The 22043-nt window shown below is 43.3% G+C and overlaps 1 protein-coding gene across 3 annotated transcripts; it reads right to left on the bottom strand.

Annotated features, from left to right (window-relative positions):
- Positions 1 to 664: 664 nt before the first annotated feature.
- On the bottom strand, positions 665 to 21666 carry LOC108440510 (TRAF-interacting protein). Of its 3 annotated transcripts, none has more exons than XM_017719397.2 (16): positions 21527 to 21666; positions 17997 to 18106; positions 17196 to 17253; positions 16995 to 17078; positions 15850 to 15889; positions 15372 to 15499; positions 14945 to 15039; positions 12819 to 12932; positions 10916 to 11003; positions 10458 to 10547; positions 8479 to 8567; positions 6612 to 6767; positions 6465 to 6504; positions 6055 to 6168; positions 4536 to 4586; positions 665 to 2343 (listed from the first exon to the last, which is right to left on the bottom strand). In XM_017719397.2, the coding sequence occupies exons 2-16, from the start codon at positions 18092 to 18094 to the stop codon at positions 2227 to 2229; spliced, it is 1362 nt and encodes a 453-aa protein (XP_017574886.1). In that variant the 5' UTR covers positions 18095 to 18106; positions 21527 to 21666; the 3' UTR covers positions 665 to 2226. The 3 variants fall into 3 exon arrangements, with proteins under 3 accessions (XP_017574886.1, XP_037387974.1, XP_037387973.1); XM_037532077.1 differs by having other exon boundaries at positions 2211 to 2343; positions 6055 to 6157; XM_037532076.1 differs by lacking the exon at positions 665 to 2343 and adding an exon at positions 4306 to 4372 and having other exon boundaries at positions 4478 to 4586.
- Positions 21667 to 22043: the final 377 nt, after the last annotated feature.

Genomic DNA, 22043 nt, shown 5'->3' with positions numbered 1-22043 from the left:
TCTGGCTTCTACACTGTAGACTGGGGTTCAGTTCCCACCTGGGTCAGCACCCTACACTATACCAATAGGAGTCCTTGGGCAAGACTCCTAACACCACCTTCACCTGCCTGTGTAAAATGATCAAACTGCAAGTTGCTCTGGATGAGACCGTCAGCCAAAAGCCGTAAATGTAAAACAGTAGCAGACACCTTGAAGGGGGAATGTGAACGGGGCTAAAATTATCAAAAAACGATGCAAGTATGACACTATACGTTTGCTATACGATCATCCGTAAAAATGGAAAAATGCCTAGCTAAAAAGAGCCCGGGGGGGGGGGGGGGGGGGGGGGGTCTTGAAGGATGAACATCGTTCGTACGTTAGTTCATGTTTACAGATGACACTCAGTGTTAGAAACCACACGATCGAGTCTACTAGAGCTTAACAAGCAGCTCCACCACAGTTTGAGGTTGGTGATTTAGACCAGCAGTTAGCATGATGCTAATAATAATACTATAATAATACTATAAGCTTCCATTACTTCGAGGCTACGTTAGCCTCATGGTCTCTAGTGCTAAAACTGAGTGAACTTCACACAGCTTGGCCACATGTAAAGAAAGGCGAAAATTGTGTCATTGTAATTTGTGGCTGAAGAACGGTTGAGAAAAAACAGCTACGAACACAAATATAAGGAAAGTACAGTTTATTACATCTCAGACAAACTATAAATCAGTAACGGTGCTAACTATACAACAAAAATACACACAGAAAGCAAAATACACACAAAACAACCACATTCTGCACTTTTATCCAAAAAAACCCCAGAAAAATAAATAGGCCGTCTGTTTACCCTTTTAAAAATAAAGAATTCATACGTTCAGACATCGAGGTGGATCTCCAACACGATTTCACGGAAATGTAGTAATCTGAGGAAACTCAGCGGTTAAATGTTTAAGTGCCCTTGGCAAGGCGTAGTCATAACGACATCAACGGAAGCTCAATAAAAGGTGCAGAGTGGCTGTTAAGCGACTAAAACACAAACAAAAATATTAAAACTAATGAAAAGGACTCCAGCATTGCTCAGCCGAATCCCTGCCTGCCTCACCTGCAGCACACAGCCGGACAAGTCCCCTCAAATCACTGAGCAGAAAACCTGTAAACACACTCAACACGGCTTCACGCTGAAGCTTTGGGACCCCTGGTGAAATCACGTTTTGATTTTCTAAGATTAAAAAAAAAAAGTGGACACGTCCTCTATCTTGTGATCTCAAGATAATAAGTTAACCATCTTGTGATCTCAAGAAAACCCCTTTACTTTGAGATCACAAGCTCTCTCATTAAGGAGTTAAGCATCTTGCGATTTCCAGTTCGAGTTAATTATCGTGTGATCTGAAGAGAACTTTATTCTGAGATCACAACATAATTAGTTATCTCAAGATAACCTGTTCTCTAGAGAGCACAAGATAGCTAACTCATTAAGGAGTTAAGCATCTTGCAATTTCCAGTTCGAGTTAATTATCTTGTGATCTGAAGATAATTATATTGTCATCTCAGAATAAAGTTATCTTGTTACCTCAAGATAACAATCCAGAAAATGATAACTACCTCATGGCCTCTCCGGACTTCCACGGCAATCACTGTTTACTTCCTGAACTTAACACACTGGGGCAAAAATGAAACATCAGAGAAGCGAATCGTCAAAAAAGAACAAGAATGGCTAAAAACTGCTGTCTTTGGTAAACGACCACGTACAGCAGAGGCGGCAGATAAAGATCTGGTTGAAAATGCTGGAAAATTCCTTTAACCACCATAAACCCTAATAGCAGCTTGCTTCCACATTCGCAGGAAAACTGTTGTGGTTCTCGGCCGTCTGGTCCTTCAGAGGAAGCTGTTCCAGAAAAAGGAACCCAATTCATGCTGAACATGCAGTGGGTCTGCACAAGCTGTCGTTCCTTAACTGCCATCAGGTATCACAGCAAGCTGAAATATGCAAATGAGCCCTCGCAATCACCCCCAGTGGCTGAGGGAATCGAGGTGTTCATGCAATCCAACAAAAGTCACGTATGTGGGTCAAAATAATGCCACATTGACGACTCTCCGACGTGTTGATAACTGCAATATAATCACAATACCCATACATATCGTGCAGCTCTAACCAACACGCAGCTCAAACACGATTCTGGTTAAAGTTTCCACCAGTTTGACCAGCCGGTGTTAAGAAGGACACAGAACAGTCTGAGGGTGGAGCAGTCACTCCAAAAAACTGTCCAGCGTGGCCAGGCTAGGGGCCAGCTTGCTCGGAGCTGGCCTGGACACCTTCTTCCGCTTGGCCTTCATGACGAGGGGTCTGATCTCAGCCAGCGGAGACTGAGTCACAGTGGAGTCAAGGGAAACTAAGGCAGCGTTGAGTCACTCACTGACGGTGGTGCGTGGGAGCACAGAGGAAGAATTAGAGAGACAGTTTAACCAAAAAAGCTGCTGGAGCTAAAACTGAGTGCACTCAATAATCCCATCCTAATCCCATTTCTGCAGTGATCTGATTATTTAAAAGGTCATGTTTCTCTGTAAACGCTGATTTCCCAGCCTGCGCCTAAACAGACGGTGGTACCGGAAATAAGCGGCCAGCGCTGCCGCGAGACGCAGCTAAACACTTTTGGAGCGAAGCCGAACTCAAATACACGCCTGACGAAATGAACGACTTGAATGTTCTTCATCTTCTAGATGACGCATGTTCCTATTTTCAGGTAAAGCGGTCAGATGTTTTAAAAAGCCGCTCATGAAGTTTGAGTTCTGCATTATGTTCTGCGTCACGTCGTCTTCTGTGAGTTCACAGCTGGTTGTGAATCAGAAATCTGGTTACTGTCTGACTCACGCAGAGCCAGAGTTTCACATTATCTGATTACAAGTGCAAGTAATGCAGATCAGATTACTGACCAAATCTGATTTTCTGTAGTTATCAGATTATTAAGCGCATGTAAACACACTCACTGAATTAGAGGTGACCAGCTGGCATTTTTCTATATCTATTATATATACATACATATTACATATACACAGAGTAATTGTGTATTAAACTGTGCAGAAGTGTGTCTCTGTAGAGGATGGGTAACTCAACAGGTACATGGAATTTGACCGGGGGTGCCAAAACTTTTGCATACGACTTTATAATTACTATTAGAGACCAAAAGCAGTCCCACTGACATTATAATTACAAATACATATGCAAAGTAAATGTAAAAGACACTTCAAACAGGTAAATGTAACCCAGTGTTTCAGATAAATACTACACTAATAAAGCATTAATAAAGGGTCTCCACACTTCGCCGTTCACAGCCCACTAAAACTCATTTCACCATGAAATATAACTGCAATATCATTTTACTATGAAATATGACTTCAAATATCTCATTTTTGCGTTAACGTGTGAACCCGTTTAACATCTCACGCATGAAACAACCTTTTTCACAAATAATTCATTACAAGTCATGAAAAATGTACGTTAGTCCCTCAACATTCACTCGGCCCTGTTACCTGAAACTTTGCCCCCTATCAAATATCTGGAACCTTCCACAAGTCACGTTTGACCGGAAGGCACAGAGTCCGAATTTCCTGAAGCATCACGATGAGCGTTAGGGTGAGGGTGAGGGTTAAGGGGAGGGTTAAGGGGAGGGTTAAGGGGAGGGTTAAGGGGAGGGTTAAGGGGAGGGTTAAGGGGAGGGTTAAGGGGAGGGTGAGGGTTAGGGTGAGGGTGAGGGTTAGGGTGAGGGTTAGGGTTAGGGTGAGGGTTAGGGTTAGGGTGAGGGTTAGGGTTAGGGTGAGGGTGAGGGTGAGGGTTAGGGTGAGGGTTAGGGTGAGGGTTAGGGTGAGGGTTAGGGTGAGGGTTAAGGTGAGGGTGAGGTCACTGTTAAAGTTCAACTCTGCTTCCCAAATTATACGCTGAAAGTAAATGATTAGTTATAAAAACAAAATAAGACATAATACCTTAATGTCCTCATGTCATTAGCACGGATGCCAGGTACCTTTTAATCGTCAATATTAAAAAAAAACCACAATCATTCATTTTAAGTAAAGTCTAATTAGTCTAAATAGCTTCCTTCCACCCACAGTCTCACGACGACAGGGCAGCATCCACAGCTCGGAAGTTGATGAACTGAAATTCCGCTCCCCTTCGTTTTTAAGGCATTTACATTCCATCTACAATTTGCATTGATGCCATCAACACTACCAGTTTGTGAAGAAAGAACAGCCGAAATATAAGACGGCTTTTCTTTTATGCTAGAACTGCAACTTTCAGGTAGACATGTAGGTTATACTTGCCCTGAAAACGCTAACATGAATTACAAGGCAATGGCAACCCGTCTCTTGTGGCTTTGGTTCGTCATTGGAAACTTTAGCATCCGCACGTGAAGTCAAGACCTGAATTAGAACCCTGCGCAGTTCACTACCGAGTTACGTACGTGCCCTGAAACCGGAGGACGTTTGGGTTAATCAGTTATTTGAAGACAAATACACAGAAAACAGCGCGTAAATACACATCTCAGGGCTTGAGGTGAGGATACAGGCTGGATGAATTTGGTCCGTCCTCCGAAGCCATCATAGCCGGTCCTTACCTAGAGTAAAGACCACACGGTCACATGATCAGCGAGGGCTGCATGAACGGTGTCTTTGTGAATGTGCCGTTATATTCATGTTTTGAAACACGATTGCAGTCATTATTCCAATATAAAATGATATCCACGCAGTGCCCTGGTGCTCCTTCTGTTTACTTCCTAAAAACTAGTCTTTCTAGTCAACGGTTGTGTGGATACAGGAACATCTTTCCGAGCCAGGTGTGGGGGGGTGGTCAGGGGAGTCTTTTCCAGTCAGCACAATTATTTTCATATCTGACTGGAATCTGGATGTTTTTATGAAAAGCCAGTGTAATATACTAAGCTGTGACGTTGTTTGGCGTATGAACACTGACAGTCACTGGGAGCTGGACGTGTGTGTTTGGGGAAGAACGTCTGTACAAAATCCAAATAAAAACAGGACTAACACACACACACACACACACACACACACACACACACACACACACACACACACACACACACACGTTCTCCGTAAAGGACGCGTTCACTTATTTTCAGTGTCAGCAGTGAATTCTGAGAGAATCCCTCCTCTCCCCCAGTCACAGCGACTCACAATCATCAGTCATACAATAAAATAAACAAAATGATCTCTCAAGTATTCAGAGCTGAGATATTTACAGGGATTATGCTATGATCTACTTAAACCCAACACATTAACAGAACCAATAAGCTAAATAACCACAGTCATTCTTTTTTTCAATAATAAAAATAACGCAGTTTTTCCGCAACGGGTTTTAAAATACCTTTTTCTTGTTTCTTTGCAATGAGGCTAAAAGGGTTAGAGTACCATGAGCTTAATTTAATTTTAAAAATAAAAAATGCTGTGCCACATTTTTATATCAGTGACTAACTGATATAAAATGCTAGTGACATAAAACATACAGCTTTAGTCTGTGGGAGGAGCCTTAATGTAGCCACGCCCACACGCTTTACAGCAGGAAGTGAGACTGCATCCCTGTGTGCTCCCTGATCATGGCCACATGGTGAGCAGTCGGTGTGGAACGCATGGGCTGGGGGGGCACGCGTGGGCAGGGGTCAGGGAACCAGCCCTGTGACCGGAAGGTTGCCGGTTCGATCCCCCTTGGCTGACAATCCATGACTGAAGTGCCCTTGAGCAAGACACCTAACCCCCAGCTCCTCCCCAGGTTACTGTGGATAGGGCTGCCCACCGCTCCGGGCAGGTGTGCTCACTGCCCCCTAGTGTGTGTGTTCACTAGTGTGCATGTATGTGGATGTTTCACTGCAGGGATGGGTCAAATGCAGAGGTCTAATTTTTAAAGATGATTTATTGTGTTTAACTGTCCAAAAGCTGTCTGCGCTAGTCACGCACAGGCCGGTGTTTTTGCTCCTAATTAGCTAAAATTGTCATTACCAAAATAGGATGCACCATCATTTAAAGCAGTGCAGGTATATATGGGGTATATTATCACTGCACGTAAATACTTACAGATCCAGGTTTGCTGTGGGGGTCCAGCATGCTGCCAAACATCTTCTTCCTGAAGATTAGAGAGTTGCGGAAAAAGGGCTCCATGGAAACTTCCTCCTCTTTTCTATTACAGTTCTAAGAGAGCACACACACACACACACACACACACACACACACACACACACACACACACACACACACACACACACTCATCATCAATCATAATATTAATGCTGTCTGACAGACACATTAAATATGCATGTACAGCATATCAAATCTTAACCTCAAATAAGAATTAAAATGAATAAAAGGATCAAAATCTGTGTATGAATCCATTTCCTGAATCTAATCTGTAATCCTGAGGCACAGACAAACGGTTCTGCAGTATCAGGAACCCCCCCCACCCCCGTCACCCTGTAGTGTCTACACACCTTATTCTCCAATACGTTTTCACTCTGTCTGGATGAAGACCTGCGGAACAAATCGTGGAAGACCGATTCACCTCAACAGCACCGGGAAAAAAATGTGTATTTTTCATTTTTCTTTATTAAAGACAAAGAGCGAGTTGTGCCACTCACGCTGCCGGATCCAGGCGCATCTTCTTGGAGGGGACAGAAACGGGCTTTTTCTCCACCTGCTCAGGTGTGCTGATGTCAAAGGTCATGTTGAGGTCGATGTCCTGGCTGTCGGTAGGCTGGTGCAGGCGGGGGGGCTTCAGCTCTACAGGAGCAGGACTGAGACGTGCAAACAAATCAGAGAACAGCAGCAGCACATTAAACAGGGAAATTCCTACAGATTTACAAAATTGCATAATTATGATTTTATTAATTGCGGTAACAAAGTACGGCTGTCAATATTAACAAGCTGCCGCTCACGATTAACCACCGAACCTTAAATCAAACCTTTTTTTTTTTTACGCAACCTATTATTATGATTACTGTGATTCACTAAATCAGTTGTGTTGGTGACAGGAACCAGCAACTTCCACACACTGAAACCTCATCTGTTTAGTCAGAGCGACGACCGAAATGAGGACAGCAGCTATTACGGAACCGTTTATCTGCATCATCTCATCCTACAGCATCCAAAGCAGACCAAATTTCCTCAAAACTGCCCTGACTTTAAGAAAAACCCCCAACAGTTTCCCATCTTCAGTTTTAACGTTCTGCACAAATAAACTTTAAAATCATCCTTAAGCTACTAAAACCAAAATCTGGATGTTTTTAGGCATGGTCACGACTCCCCTCCGGCTCTGAGGTCTCTGGACCTCCTGGTGCTCACATGACTCCTGCCTCACTCTCAAGCTCCAATCAGAGCTCTAGCTCTCCAGAGTGCTGATCAAGCCCACCTGCAGCTCATTGATTAGTTTAGCATAACCCCGGGCTTGTAGGCCCGGTTCTTTGTGATGTATCGGTTATTCTGGTTCTGACTGACCTTTGCCCGACCCTTTTTTCCGGCTTGTTTGCGCTTCTGTGTTTTTTGGCCTTTTTGGATCGGACCTATGCCTGTTCACTGACTTTGATTTTAGACTGTGTTCTCATCAGTAAAGTTTCATCAGTGATTTTTCTTTGTTTTTTAAACTCTTCTTCTTCTTTTGGCTGCTCCCTTTAGGAGTCGCCACAGCGGATCATCTGCCTCCATCTTGCCCTATCCACTGCCTCCTCTCTTTCACACCAACCATCTCCATGTCCACCTTCACTACATCCATAAACCTTCTCTGAGGTCTACCTCTTCTCCTTCTACCCGGCAGCTCCATCTCCAACATTCTTTGCCCAATATATCCACTATTCCTCCTCAACACATGTCCAAACCATCTCAACCTGGCCTCTCTGGCTTTATCTCCAAACTGCTCCACCTTCACCGTCCCTCTGATCTGCTCATTTCTAATCTTGTCCAGCCTTGTCACTCCCAACGAAAATCTCAGCATCTTCATCTCCGCCACCTCCAGCTCAGCCTCCTGTCTTTTAGACAGAGCCACAGTCTCCAAACCATACATCATAGCAGGACGCACTACTGTCTTGTAAACCTTCCCTTTCACTCTTGCTGCTATCCTTCTGTCACACATCAGCCCTGACACCCGTCTCCACCCACTCCATCCTGCCTGCACCCTCTTCTTCACCTCTTTTCTACACTGTCCATTGCTCTGGATGGTTGACCCAAGATATTTGAAGTCATCCACCTTTACTACCTCTACTCCTTGCATCTTCACCTTTCCACCTGCCTCCCTCTCATCCCTCGGTTCAAAAATCCCAGACACGTTCTCCCTTGTTCGAACTCACTGCCTTCATATGTTACTGTCAGGTAAAGTGTCGCTTTGATAATTAAGAAAATAAAGTTTGTGGGTGTTTATTAGGAGGAAGAACAGTAGCATTGGCGCTTCAGAGAACCTTTAGTGGGAACTGTAACGAGAAAATAAATAAATAAATAAATAAATAAAACGCAAACCTCTCAAACACCAGTCGGCTGATGGCCTCGTTGGTGCGGGTGGGCGTGCTTAGTGTCTTCTGCAGAATCTCCACTTTCTTCTTCAGGCTCTGTAAACGCATCATAAACAAGACGCAATCTCACCAATTCATCTTTTATTGCTTCACTCTGTTTTTTTTTTCTTTTGGAAAACAAAGCTGACTTTTTTTGATTGAATAACAGTGGAGACAGAAATCCTATACATACATCAGAAGGTGTTTTAATCTTTCATTCCGTATTTTATACAGTCGTACGCAAACGTTTGAACGTCAATGACATAAAATATCTTCACATCCATAAATGTGCCATTTCCCTGCCAATTTTAGTGCACAATTTCTATCTATTTGCTGAGTTTAACATTTAATTAATGCAATTTAATATGAATCCAAACCTGTCCAAAAACACGTCTGCTGTTTGAGTTAAATATTCAACTTAAACTGGTGTTTTTTTGTTTGCAGATGCATTTTTAGTCAAAGGTGCGAGCCACGACCCATCCTCACTCGAAAAGGACTCGACCTTTCCTGGAAGCTGTTTTTACATTTACATTATTTGGCAGAAACTTTTATCCACAGCGATGTAGAATTATCATTTACACAGGAAGGCGACGGTAGTTGTTCGGAGTCTTGCCCAAGGACTCTCAGAGTATAGTTCTAGCCCAGGCAGGGGCTTGCACCCCAGTCTACACCCCTGGAGGGCAGAGTTACTCACTACACACAACCAATTTACCAATTTATTAAACCCATTTCACACCTGTTGCAGTAACCACGCCGCACGTGTAGCAGTTTCTATGCGAAGACAGTGAAGAAATGTAATACCTATGCCAGGGGCGTCAAACTCAACCACTAAAGGGGGCATATTAAAAAGCCTCAAACAAATCCGCGAGCCAGAGGGGGAAAAAAAAGGTTTTATTTCATTGTTGACATCCGAACTGGCCACTGTTTATTTAAAATACGCAAAAACGTCAGCAGTAAAATACAGGCACGTCTAGTAGACCTTGAAATATTACATGAATACTTCAAATATTCCAAATTTTAATATCCCCAGGTGCTCAGTCATTTAACCTACCCATTTGATAAAAGTTCATTAAGACTGCTGAGCTAATGTTGAGCGTCTATGTTGGTTGAACTGCAGCTGAAATGCAGTTTGGTGATGGAATTGAGGTGTAACTGCTGTCCCACAGACTGTTGTTGGGTTAGGAGAGTCATTAGTTGCAGGGCATGCTGGGAACCGTAGTGCAGCTCATCGTGAAACAGAAATTTCAATAGTGTTGGCTGGATAGGACCGTGTGGTGGGCCTGACCTGGCCCAGCGGCCTTGCGTTTGACACATGGGGTCTGTGCTATAATATACAAGCTAGGCTAAAAAACAAACTTACGGATCTAGTTTTAACCCTTTCACAGGTTGTTTGAAACGCATTGATACTGTTAATGCTGTGAACACACAGGCGCCTCCTCTTCATATAGAGGTACATCACCTGGTGAGAAAGCCAGCAGCCGCCACAGCAGCTAGTCAAGATTTTATCTACATAAAATTTCTATCAGTAATAAATGAACATCAGACATTTATATTACGTGAAAACGCGACAACCGCTGTGCGTTTCATCCAGTGTGAAATACCAAACGTCGCGAGCTGGTCCTGGATTAACACGCATGCTGCGTCACATCTGGAGTAAGACAGGCTTGAGAGTTCCTAAAATCCTGTTCTTAAAATGGCCTCTTTCCTGACTTTTTGGATCTTGTTGCAGGTATAAATGAGTGGATATTTACAAAAAAACAAGGATGTCGATAAGATAAAAAGCTACACATCTTTTATTTGCGCTGCTTTTGTTTGTAAATGGGTCAAAGTGGATTTAAAAATCACCGCTTGCTGTTTTTATTTGCATTTTACCTACCAAATTTTTCTGGAATCGGGTTTGTGTTTTACACACTAGTGTTAGTAAAGGGACGGTATATATAGTCTTACCGTGATCTCTTTGTCTGCATTGGCGAGATCGTTCTGAAGAGCCTTCATGTCCTCCTTTGTTCTGTTCATCTCGAATGTGGCTTTCTGCAACTGTACAGACGAACAGGCAAAAAAAAAAACGCTCAACAAAACGTATAAACTGGCGTATTTTGGCAGGAATTAATAGTTAAGCTGATACTGATGAATTTGTGTGATATCTGCAAAACTACTGCCAATAATGCTTCAAAATCAGCGCACATCGTTTAACATCGCTCATGCTCTACTAGTTAATACGCATGTTCTTATTCAATACAAGCAAACTAAACTGTTGCTGTTGGAACAAAACTTTGTATCTGTAAAACGGAGAAACGCATGTACAGTGTTGGTTCTGCTATTGGTCTACAGAAATATGAAACATGCAGAAGGGCCTTAAAGGGAAGCGCTGGCTGAAATTTTCTGACTGTGGTTCAGGGATGTACCTTATTATTAGAGGAGAACACTTCCCTTTTCAGCTTCTCACACATTTCATTGGACGACCGGAGGCTGTTTTTCAGATTGTCATATTCTCTGAAAGGAGAGAGAGAGAGAGAGAGAGAGAGAGAGAGAGAGAGAGAGAGAGAGAGAGAGAGAGAGAGAGAGAGACACAGAGAGAGAGAGAGAGAGAGAGAGAGAGAGAGAGAGAGACAGACACAGAGAGAGAGAGAGAGAGAGAGAGAGAGAGAGAGAGAGAGAGAGAGAGAGAGAGAGAGAGAGAGAGAGAGACAGAGAGAGAGAGAGAGAGAGAGAGAGAGAGAGACACAGAGAGAGAGAGAGAGAGAGAGAGAGAGAGAGAGAGAGAGAGAGAGAGACAGAGAGAGAGAGAGAGAGAGAGAGAGAGAGAGAGACACAGAGAGAGAGAGAGAGAGAGAGAGAGAGAGAGACAGAGAGAGAGAGAGAGAGACAGAGAGAGAGAGAGAGAGAGAGAGAGAGAGAATGAAATACGCTCTTTCTCTCCTTCTTCCCAGTGAAAGTCTAGCCTGACTGGGGAAGGCGGCGCTGCAGTGAAACACAGAAGTGAATCTGAAAGGTCTTTCTAGGTTAGAGGGAAGTATAACCGCCGAGTTTGAACAATGAAAGCAACAATTTCAAATATCTGACCATTTAACGAGACAAACAGGGCGAGAAATCACCGGGATAACTGGTGACTGGTGACCGGGGCTGCAATGATTAATCAACAAAATCACTGATAACAACGTCTATGGTCTAATGAGCGTAAATAAGGGTCACACTACACGACCCTTACCCCCACTTTAGCCCAGATTCTCAGTCAGGCCGATCCGAGTCTGTGCTGATCGGCTCTAGTCTGCTGATTTTTGGGTCAGTCGGAGTCGACAGTCAAACAGAAAGTCGAGTCGTGTGTGAGGGGCGCAGACGATTTTTGACCTCCCGATCGTGTTTCAGACCAGTCAGAGTTCAAGCGTTTGATTTTTTTGACCCAACTCTGAGTGCAACCTAGTGTAAACTGATCAACGACTCAATCTGAATGGACTCCTGCAACAGCCCGTGAAAACAGAGAGCACGAAGGAGGAAAATACAGAAAAATGGCATAAAGTCACTCATGAGTGGAGCGAAGCTTTTTAATGAACTGAGTTGATGTACATTTAAAACTAAGAAATACCAAACTGATCACATTTAGAAATCCGTGAACCTGTTAAACGTTTACATACTGCTCCTTCACTGCGTCGGTTCAAACGGCAGAAAAAAACAGCAGCAGAAGCTCGTTTTAATCCCACAAACGGGGAAATTCCACCTCCGCATTTAACCCATCCGTGAAGTGAAACACCACATACACACTAGTGAACACACACACACTAGGGGGCAGTGAGCACACTCGCCCAGAGCGGTGGGCAGCCCTATCCACAGCGCCCGGGGAGCAGCTGGGGGTTAGGTGTCTTGCTCTAGGACACCTCAGTCATGGAGTGTCGGCTCTGGGGATCGAACCGGCGACCTTCCGGTCACAGGGCCAGCTCCCTGACCTCCAGCCCAGTTCTATCTAACACTTTAAAAGTCGTGTAGAGAACCAAAGCCTTAACGTCTAAGGTTCATATGATCCCAGTGGCCATTCTGACAGAAGCGTAGGGGGTCATAAAAAGGGGAGCAGTGCAAGTGAAGAAAATGGCTCGTCACACAGACAGAACTTTGCATGATGGGAAATGAAGAAGGCATAACAGACAGATTAGATGATTAATTGAATAACACTCAACAGACTAATGAATTATAGATGTAACTTAGTCCGCGCCCTTCTGGTGGTCTGCATTTCTTAGTCGCCTGAAACAGGGAAGTGTATCAACAATGCAAATACACAGAAGAGATGGAGCAGAGAAATAAGAAAAGCTTATTTACTTCTTCAGAGAGACGCAATAGATGGAGAGCTGTTCTACGGCAGATTGACCAACACCCATATCTGAAATCATGGCCTCCACCTCCGCCCGCTGGCCCTGCAGCACCACATTCAGACTAAACGACAAAAGACACAGAACGCAGTTGAGAAAAAAGCATCAAAACAGCATTTTTATGGCTTTCCAGACACAATCTTACTGTAGCAACGTGTGAAATAATATCATAATACAGTGCAGGGCAAAAGGTTTCAGCTAATTTCTCACACTTCAATGTTTCCGATCATCCGACTAAGATATAAGACATAAAACAACACGAATAAACAGAGAACACAACTTTTAAATAAATCACTACATCTACTTAAGATAAAGATTTATTAAAAATAAATATCCCCCATGTGAAAAGGTACCTGCCCCCCATAAACCTATATGGCCTCTATTCTTTGCAGAGTTGTTTCAATTCGGCTACATTGGGAGGTTTTCGAGCATAAACTGGCTGGTTACGGTCACAGCATCTCAATGGGATTCAAGTCAGGACTTTGACTCAGCTACTCCAAAACCTTCATTTAGTTTCTTTTAAGCCATTCAGAGGTGGACTCGCTTGAGTGCTTCCAATTATTGTCCTGCTGCATAAACCAAAGGCGCTCGAGCTTTAGATCACGAACCGATGCTCGGACGTTCTCCTTCAGGATTTTCTGATATTCAAATGAAGAATTCACGGTTTTATCAATTATGACAAGTCTTCCAGGTCCAGACCATCACGCTACCACCACCATGTTTCACTACTGGTATGACGTTCTTATAGTGGAACGTAGTGTTAGGTTCTGGTATGTCTGACGTAAAGCTATGTCTTCAAAAAAGATCCACCTTTGACTCATCAGTCCACAGATTATTATCCTAAAAGTCTTGGAGGTGATCTAGATCTGTGCTCTTTCTGATCAGGTGTTTGCGCCTTGCAGCTCACAATGGACGGCATTTTTGTCCCGTGTCTTTCTTATTGTGGAATCCCGGCCACTCCTGGGAAGGTTCACCGCTGTTTTGTCCATTTGTGGATAAGGGCTCTCACTGTGGTTCACTGGAGTCCCAGAGCCTTGGCAATGGCTCTGTAAGCCCTTCTAGACGGGTAGATTTCAACTGCTTTGTTTCACATCTGTATTTACATCTCTTCAAAACGCGGCATCATGTGCAGCTTTGAGACCTTCTCGCTGCTTCACATTGCCAGGCAGGTTCTATCTATGTGATGTTTAGGTCGGGCAGTAATCATGCCTGGGTGTGGTTAGTGAAATTGAACCCAAGAGTCAATTGAATTTGATTGATTGGTTGATTTAGTAGGTAAGGGGGCAACTGCTTTTTCCCATATGGCCAAGGAAGGCTGAACAATATGTTTACTTCAATAAATAAAATCAGCATATCAACTGCATTTCCTGCTTACGTTGGGTTATCTCTGTCAGTAAGTATAATGACATCTCACACACACACACACACACACACACACACACACACACTTTCTGAAACCGCTTATCCTTCTGGGCTGCGGGGAGTCTGAAGCCTATCCCAGCTCGATGACATAATATATTACAGTATAGACGCACTTAATGAGCAAAACTGTCACACTTTAAAGAGCTGTTAAAACATAATGGAGTTTCATGGAATTGCCGTTGTCCATCTTCCCACAAGGGAATATAAAAATAATGATTTCAGTGTTTGAATCCTGGCACCTGGAACGGTCAGCTGAGTATATCCGCCTTAATCCGATGTAGTAAAATCGTGCAAAAAGGCTGGGATGCTGTTATCTTTGTCCTATTTTTAATTTTAAAAATCATGGTTTAAATGATTTGCACATCACTGCTTTATATTTTTATTTATTTCGCACAGTGTCCCCACTTGGCTTGGAAAGGGGCTGCAGTCTTACGTACGGTTATTCTTTCCTTTAGCAGTTGAGCCCCAGAGAGCATTTCAGATGTGTGTGTTTGCTTCCCTGCCAGGAGCGCACTCTGGGTTTGAACGACATGAAACGATCACCACATCATCAACTGCGAACTTTAATCTCTTGTCCTTGGGCAGGTCGATGTTTAAAAATGTGAACGGCACTTCAACATACAGGCAAAACAGAGGCATTAAAGACACCGTTACCTCTCGTAGGTTTTCATTTTGACTTTGAGTCGTTTGGCTTCGTCTTTAGCCGCTTCACTCTCCCTCTGCTGGCTCTCCAGATACTGCATCTGCTTCTGCATGATTAAACAGACTCGTCAGCTAAACATCAGCAGTGACCCCGATGACGATCAAATGATACAAGAAACATGTGGACACCTGACCATCACTACTACGTGAGCTTTTTGGGCATCTCACTCAAGGAAGCTTTCCACAAGATTTTAGTGTGTCTGTGGGAACCTGTGCCCGTTCTGTTAAAAGAGCATTTCTGCAGTTCTTCCCGTTCCACTTTATATGGATGAGCAGTTGTGTTCTGGAACCTATACAGGTGCCTCAGTGTAACTCCTGCACCATTTAAGGTGGAACAGGTATTTTGAATAAGAAGCCAAGAAGAGACACACAGACTTACGCGAAGGGCAGTGCAGAGCATCTCTTTCTCTCCTATCTCCCTCCTCACTCTCTCCAGATCAGCTCTCTGTTTCTCGATTGTCTCCTTCAGACTCTCAGCTGCTTTCTGCTTCTCTCGCCAGCCCCTCTCTGAAACGCACACACACACACACACACACACACACACACACGTTTCTCAGGGGTGAGAAAATGCAGAACTACTGTATAACAGCAGAACTAGAAGAGAACAGATGATGATCAAAACTCCGATTCAGTTCTTGCCTCCGACCAAATCACCGCCGTGATGTTATTGGTCATAATGCATTTGCTCTCATCTGCTGCTTAAGTATATATTTCTATAAGCCCTCTTAGAGCTTAACCTGATAACCACGATACCGACAATGATAATAACAATCATAATAATCTAATAGACAATCATAAGCACGTAGACCACCCCAACTCGACTGATTCCTAATGGAACAAACGGATTTTTCTCTCACCCTTTTCACAAAAAGCTGCTTTCATTCTGTCCAGTTCATTCTGAAAAACAAAATGTTACTTTAAAAACACCAAATAACAGAAACTAAACACCGCGAGATCAAAGTTTACTGCCATGCAGAGCTATTTCTACTGATTTAATTATAATATATTAATATTATTTAATATATATATATATATATATATATATATATATATATATATATATATATATATATATATATACACACACACACACACACACACACACACACACTTTACATACATTATATATGAACATCAGAAACAACAAAAACAAATTATGTATGTATGCACTCACCAGCCACTTTATTAGGTACAGTAAAAGGCTGTGTTAGTAAAAGGTTGGACCCCCTTTTTCCTTCAGAACTGCCTTAATTCTTCATGGCAGACTTTCAACAAGGTGTTGGAAAAGTTCCTCAGAGATTCTGGTTGGTTATTTGAGTTCCTGTTGCCTTTCTATCATCTGGAACCAGTCTGCCCATTCTCCTCTGACCTCTCACATCAACAAGGCATTTTCGTCCACACAACTGACCGCTCACTGGATATTTCCTCTTTTTCGGACCGTTCTCTGTAAACCCTAGAGATGGTTGTGTGTGAAAATCCCAGCAGATCAGCAGTTTCTGAAATACTCAGACCAGCCCGTCTGGCACCAACAACCACGCCACGTTCAAAGCCCCTTAAATCCCCTTTCTTCCCCGTTCTGATGCTCGGCCTGCACTTCAGCAGGTTGTCTTGACCACCTCTACACGCCTAAATGCAGTGAGTTGCGGTCGTGTGATTGGCTGATTAGCTATTTGTGTTAACAAGCAATTGAACAGATGTACCCAATAAAGTGGCCAGTGAGTGTGTATGTATGTACAAAACATGCTCCATAAGTCTGAAGAACCTTTTCACCAGGCAAAGGACGATTTCTACACAGAACTCATGGATCTGGACAGAACCATTCTTTTGACTAAACAGCCTTTCTGTAGGAGTGTATGTAATAAAGTGTACCTAATAAAGTGGCCCACACACACACACACAGACAAACTGAATACCACACTTCAACACATTATACAACGTTTATAATCTAATTATTAGAACAAACAAACACACAAAAAACATTTTTGAACGACTGATTTAGCACCTGTAAGATTTCTGGATCCGCTGCAGATCCTTCCTCCGGTGCGATATCGAAGAACAGCTTGTTGATGATGTGCCTCGTGCTGACCTAATGAGCACAGAAGAAGAGGTTTATTAGAAAACGTTTATAGCGATCCTCGTAACTCCACTCGTCTCCACTACGAAGGAAGAACAGAACTTGATGGTGAGGCTGAGGGTCACTGACCTGTTTCCTGCACTGCGGGCAGGTTTTAGTGGGAGCGGTCTGGAACCACTGAAGAAGACTTTATAAAAGAAAAGACACAAACAACAGCAGTAAATTACTTGTGCGAGACTGGTTAGAAATCTGTACCACTGAGAGATGATGATGATGATGATGATGGTGTGAATTACAGAGAAACTGTACTTGTGAGTAATCTGTGAGTAATCTGTGAGTAATCTGTCAAACTCCTACTCAGTTAAAAGTGGGTTTAGGGAGCCAAATACCTCCTGAAGTGAAGGCCAAAATGACAGCTGCACAAATCTGACAGCAGAGTTTCATTACTACACTGACATGAATGTGACTGGCTGATATTATTATTATTATTATTATTATTATTCGATCGAACTTGTTATATGTGAAGAACTAAACGGCAAAAGAAAGACTGCAGAAAAACCTGGTGTATTGGATTTATAATGTACTCTAAAATGTAAAGAGTAAAAGGGTTCATTCAAACCCAAGTACAGTACAAACCTTAAGAAAAATATATATTTAAGTACAGCAGCAAAGCAGTCACCTAAATGTTTTCCATGCCTGACTATACTAGAGCACTGTTTACATCTCCAATTATCCTCAATCCTGTGATCCAGCTGCACCGCATAGTTTCCCCTTTCCCTCAGCACAGATAAACTTCATCATGAGCTATTAAAGACGGAAAAACGCAGTTTTTCCAGAAACGTAAGATTTCATGACGCACGGAATCAAATACAATCACACCTCTATTAGCCAATTATCACTCCAGCGTATCGGGATATATCGGCCTCTTACCACACATAGTGGAACGTGTGGCCACAGTGAATTGCAGCCACATCCTTTGAGTGGTCAAAGAAGTCCGAGCAGATGGTACAGTAAGCCCGAATGGGCATCGTGGCCAAGATCTGTGGACAGAAAACACAACAAGCAGCTAAATGTTAGGCTGACGACTTAACGTCCTGCAAAGTCTAAATAGTAAACAATATATCACACACACACACACACACACACACACACACACACACACACACACACACACAGTACTGTGTGAAAGTTTTAGGCATCTGAGCAAATGTTTAAACAGTTTCCCTCAGCAGTGAGTTCATCACCATATACATTAGAATAAAGTCGTATTCATAATTCAAATAAACAGAAAAACAATAAAAATTAACAAGAATTTCTCGGGTCCATATTTTTCCTGGACACCTTCACAGAGACTCGTTAATATCATCAATGACATCATGAGCTCAATTTACTGAGCACTGATTGGTCAAACCAGGAGCTGCTTTATAACTACATATAATACTGGGCTTCCTCAAGGAGCGGCTTGGAGATGGGTAAACAAACACACCAACATCCAGAACATCACTTCACATATATATATATATATATATATATATATATATATATATATATATATATATATATATATATATATATATATATATATATATATGTAAAATCATTATTAATTAATATTCTATACATTTTGTTTAATCAACTTTTTATTAACACTTGTCTCAACAAATAAACACAAACTACACAAATAAATAGATTTTGAAAAATGTGTGTTGGGTGCCTCAGACTTTCACACAGTACTGTAAACATGTGTATGTATACACACTGCTCAAAAAATAAAGGGAACACTTAAGCAACACAATATAACTCCAAGTAAATCAAACTTCTGTGAAATCAAACTGTCCACTTAGGAAGCAACACTGACAATCAGTTTCACAGCTGTTGTGCAAATGGAACAGACAACAGGTGGAAATTATTGGCGATTAGCAAGACACACTCAGTAAAGGAGAGGTTCTGCAGGTGGGACCACAGACCACTTCTCAGTACTTTTCTGCTTTCTGGCTGATGTTTTGGTCACTTTTGAATGTTGGTGGTCTTTCACACTCGTGGTAGCAGGAGACGGACTCTACAACCCACACAAGTGGCTCTGGTAGTGCAGCTCATCCAGGATGGCACATCAATGCGAGCTGTGGCAAGAAGGTTTGCGGTGTCTGTCAGCGTAGTGTCCAGAGGCTGGAGGTGCTACCAGGAGACAGGCCAGTACACCAGGAGACGTGGAGGAGGCTGTAGGAGGGCAACAACCCAGCAGCATGACCGCTACCTCCGCCTTTATACAAGGAGGAACAGGAGGAGCTGCCAGAGCCCTGCAGAATGACCTCCAGCAGGCCACAAATGTGCGTGTGTCTGCACAAACGGTTAGAAACCGACTCCATGAGGATGGTATGAGGGCCCGACGTCCACAGATGGGGGTTGTGCTCACAGCCCAACACCGTGCAGGACACTTGGCATTTGCCAGAGAACACCAGGATTGGCAAATTCGCCACTGGTGCCCTGTGCTCTTCACAGATGAAAGCAGGTTCACACTGAGCACATGTGACAGACGTGACAGATTCTGGAGACGCCGTGGAGAGAGATCTGCTGCCTGCAACATCCTTCAGCATGACCGGTTTGGCAGTGGGTCAGTAATGGTGTAATTTCTTTGAGGGCCGCACAGCCCTCCATGTGCTCGCCAGAGGTAGCCTGACTGCCATTAGGTACCGAGATGAGATCCTCAGACCCCTTGTGAGACCATATTCTGGTGCGGTTGGCCCTGGGTTCCTCCTAATGCAGGACAATGCTAGACACATAGCATTGAAGCTATGGACCGGCCCGCCCGTTCCCCAGACCTGAATCCGATTGAGCACATCTGGGACATCATGTCTCGCTCCATCCACCAACGCCACGTTGCACCACAGACTGTCCAGGAGTTGGCGGATGCTTTAGTCCAGGTCTGGGAGGAGATCCCTCAGGAGACCATCCGCCACCTCATCAGGAGCTGCCCAGGCGTTGTAGGGAGGTCATACAGGCACGTGGAGGCCACACACAACACTGAGCCTCATTTTGACTTGTTTTAAGGTCATTACATCAAAGTTGGATCAGCCTGTCGTGTGTTTTTCCACTTTAATTGTGTGTGTGACTCCAAATCCAGGCCTCCATTGGTTAATAAATTTGACTTCCATTGATAATTTTTGTGATTTTGTTGTCAGCACATTCAACTTTGTACAGAACGAAGTATTCAATGAGAATATTTCATTCATTCAGATCTAGGATGTGTTATTTGTGTGTTCCCTTTATTTTTTTGAGCAGTGTATATACACACACACACACACACACACACACACACACAGACTTAAAGGTGCAGTTTTCCGTGCTACGTTAGCTGTGCGAGAACACAGGCGAGCGCTGTTCTGTAAAAGCCGGACAGACCACATCAGCCTTGTGACTGGTGGGAATATTGTTTATGAAGTGCTTCCCAAGATCACCGCCTGCACAGCAACAGGGGAGAATTCTGGAGAAAATCATTCACAGGACCTGGAAAGTTTCACAGGATAAACCTTAAACATATAAATTCAAACAAGACTAACCTATTTAGAAATGCTCTATAGCACCATATACTGTCTCGCTTTCCAATCAAATGTCCTCAACTCAAGTTTAAACTGTGCCGTTTGTCGTTGAAGTACAGCAGGTTTTAAACGGCCTGTTCGGTATAAAGCACTGACTCTCAAAATGGGACGAATGTGTCCAATCAGTACTACAATTAGTACCACATCTTCCACGTGATGTTTATTGTTTTGTTTATTTTTCCCTCTCTTGACATATTTAACAAGAGTTGCCATGGCAACTGTGTTGGATTGTTTAGTATTATCTGGCTAACTGGCTGGGATTTAAATGGTTTTGCCCTCAAGTCCGTCAGTAGCACCTGGTATTTTTCTTTCTATTAAAATAATCCTGATCAGAAATCTAAGTAACTCTCTGTGAGGGAGCTTTTAGAGGTGGACGTCTGGTTCCTATCACCACCACTGTGAACAGTTCTGACTCGCCACGTTTCTCTAGAACAGAGCGTTTCACACCAAACCGCTCTGGACGACTCTGTTTACATCCCACCCGTTTAATTAGTCAGAAATCTTGAAATAAGTGGTGGAGTTCCCCTTTAACACGGTCTCCTTGCCAAGCTCGGCTCAGCTGGTGTGTGAAATGTGCGGCCGCGGAGCTTCTGCTGCTCTTAAATGATTCATCTATTTACGAGGCCAATCGAAACAATGCTGAGCTCACCTCTGACCTGACCTGACCTGACCTGACCTGTCCTACAGGAGCTCCAGCAGCTCTTCGTGGTAAATATTCCTGTAAAAGATCAGCGACGCGGGAAAACCCGAGGAAGCGCCCGAGCTCGGCTCCGTCTGCGGGCTGTTAGCCGTTAGCGCTAAACCGAGAGCCGCTCAAACGTTACGGACGCGTCCACAGCACCAACAAAACACGATCCTGCTTACCTGCGCTTTTGTTGGTGATGCCTGGGGTTTTCGTACAAACGCCGTTCGGTCAAATTATTTCGCCATTTTTGTCTGATGTCGTTGTTTTTCTCGTCTTTCAGCAGAGCCGCTTCCGCGCCGCGCTCAGTTCAAACGTAACGGCCCCGCCCACCGCTGACACGTCACCGACCTGCGGAGTACAAAATAAAACCACTTATAATTTTCTTTCTTTCTTTCTTTCTTTCTTTCTTTAAAAGAATAGACAGTATTTTGTCGTGTGTCTTACAGAGCTGTGTTAGTAAAAATACTCAATACATCACAAAATACTTTTGCTTTTTGTATAAATATGAATATAATGAATGAATAAAAATGTATAAACGGGACAAGGGGGCGTCTCAAAACACCTCCTGCGCCAATACGTAGTGGACGGCTGTCTAGGGGACAAAACCAGTGCGCAGTGAGTGAGTCACTAATAATCTACTTGCTAATATAAGTTTGTCACACACAACTCAGATTTTTAAAATTTACTTTAAAGTGA

This window comes from Pygocentrus nattereri, chromosome 21 (genome assembly GCF_015220715.1).
Source record: "Pygocentrus nattereri isolate fPygNat1 chromosome 21, fPygNat1.pri, whole genome shotgun sequence".
In the NCBI taxonomy this organism is placed as follows: Eukaryota; Metazoa; Chordata; class Actinopteri; order Characiformes; family Serrasalmidae; genus Pygocentrus; species Pygocentrus nattereri.
The sequence above is the reverse complement of the archived record's forward strand: the minus strand, read 5'-3'. Positions and strand labels throughout refer to the sequence as shown.

Bases quoted from the DNA above. Each gene is read 5' to 3' on its own strand.
- LOC108440510 (XM_017719397.2), bottom strand. From the start codon at position 18,094: ATGCCCATTCGGGCTTACTGTACCATCTGCTCGGACTTCTTTGACCAC. The intron at 12,933-14,944 runs GTAACGGTGTCT...TTTGTCGTTTAG, and splicing joins AAAATGAAAACCTACGAGAG to TCTGAATGTGGTGCTGCAGG. The intron at 11,004-12,818 runs GTAAATAAGCTT...CTCTCCTTTCAG, and splicing joins TATTGCGTCTCTCTGAAGAA to AGAATATGACAATCTGAAAA.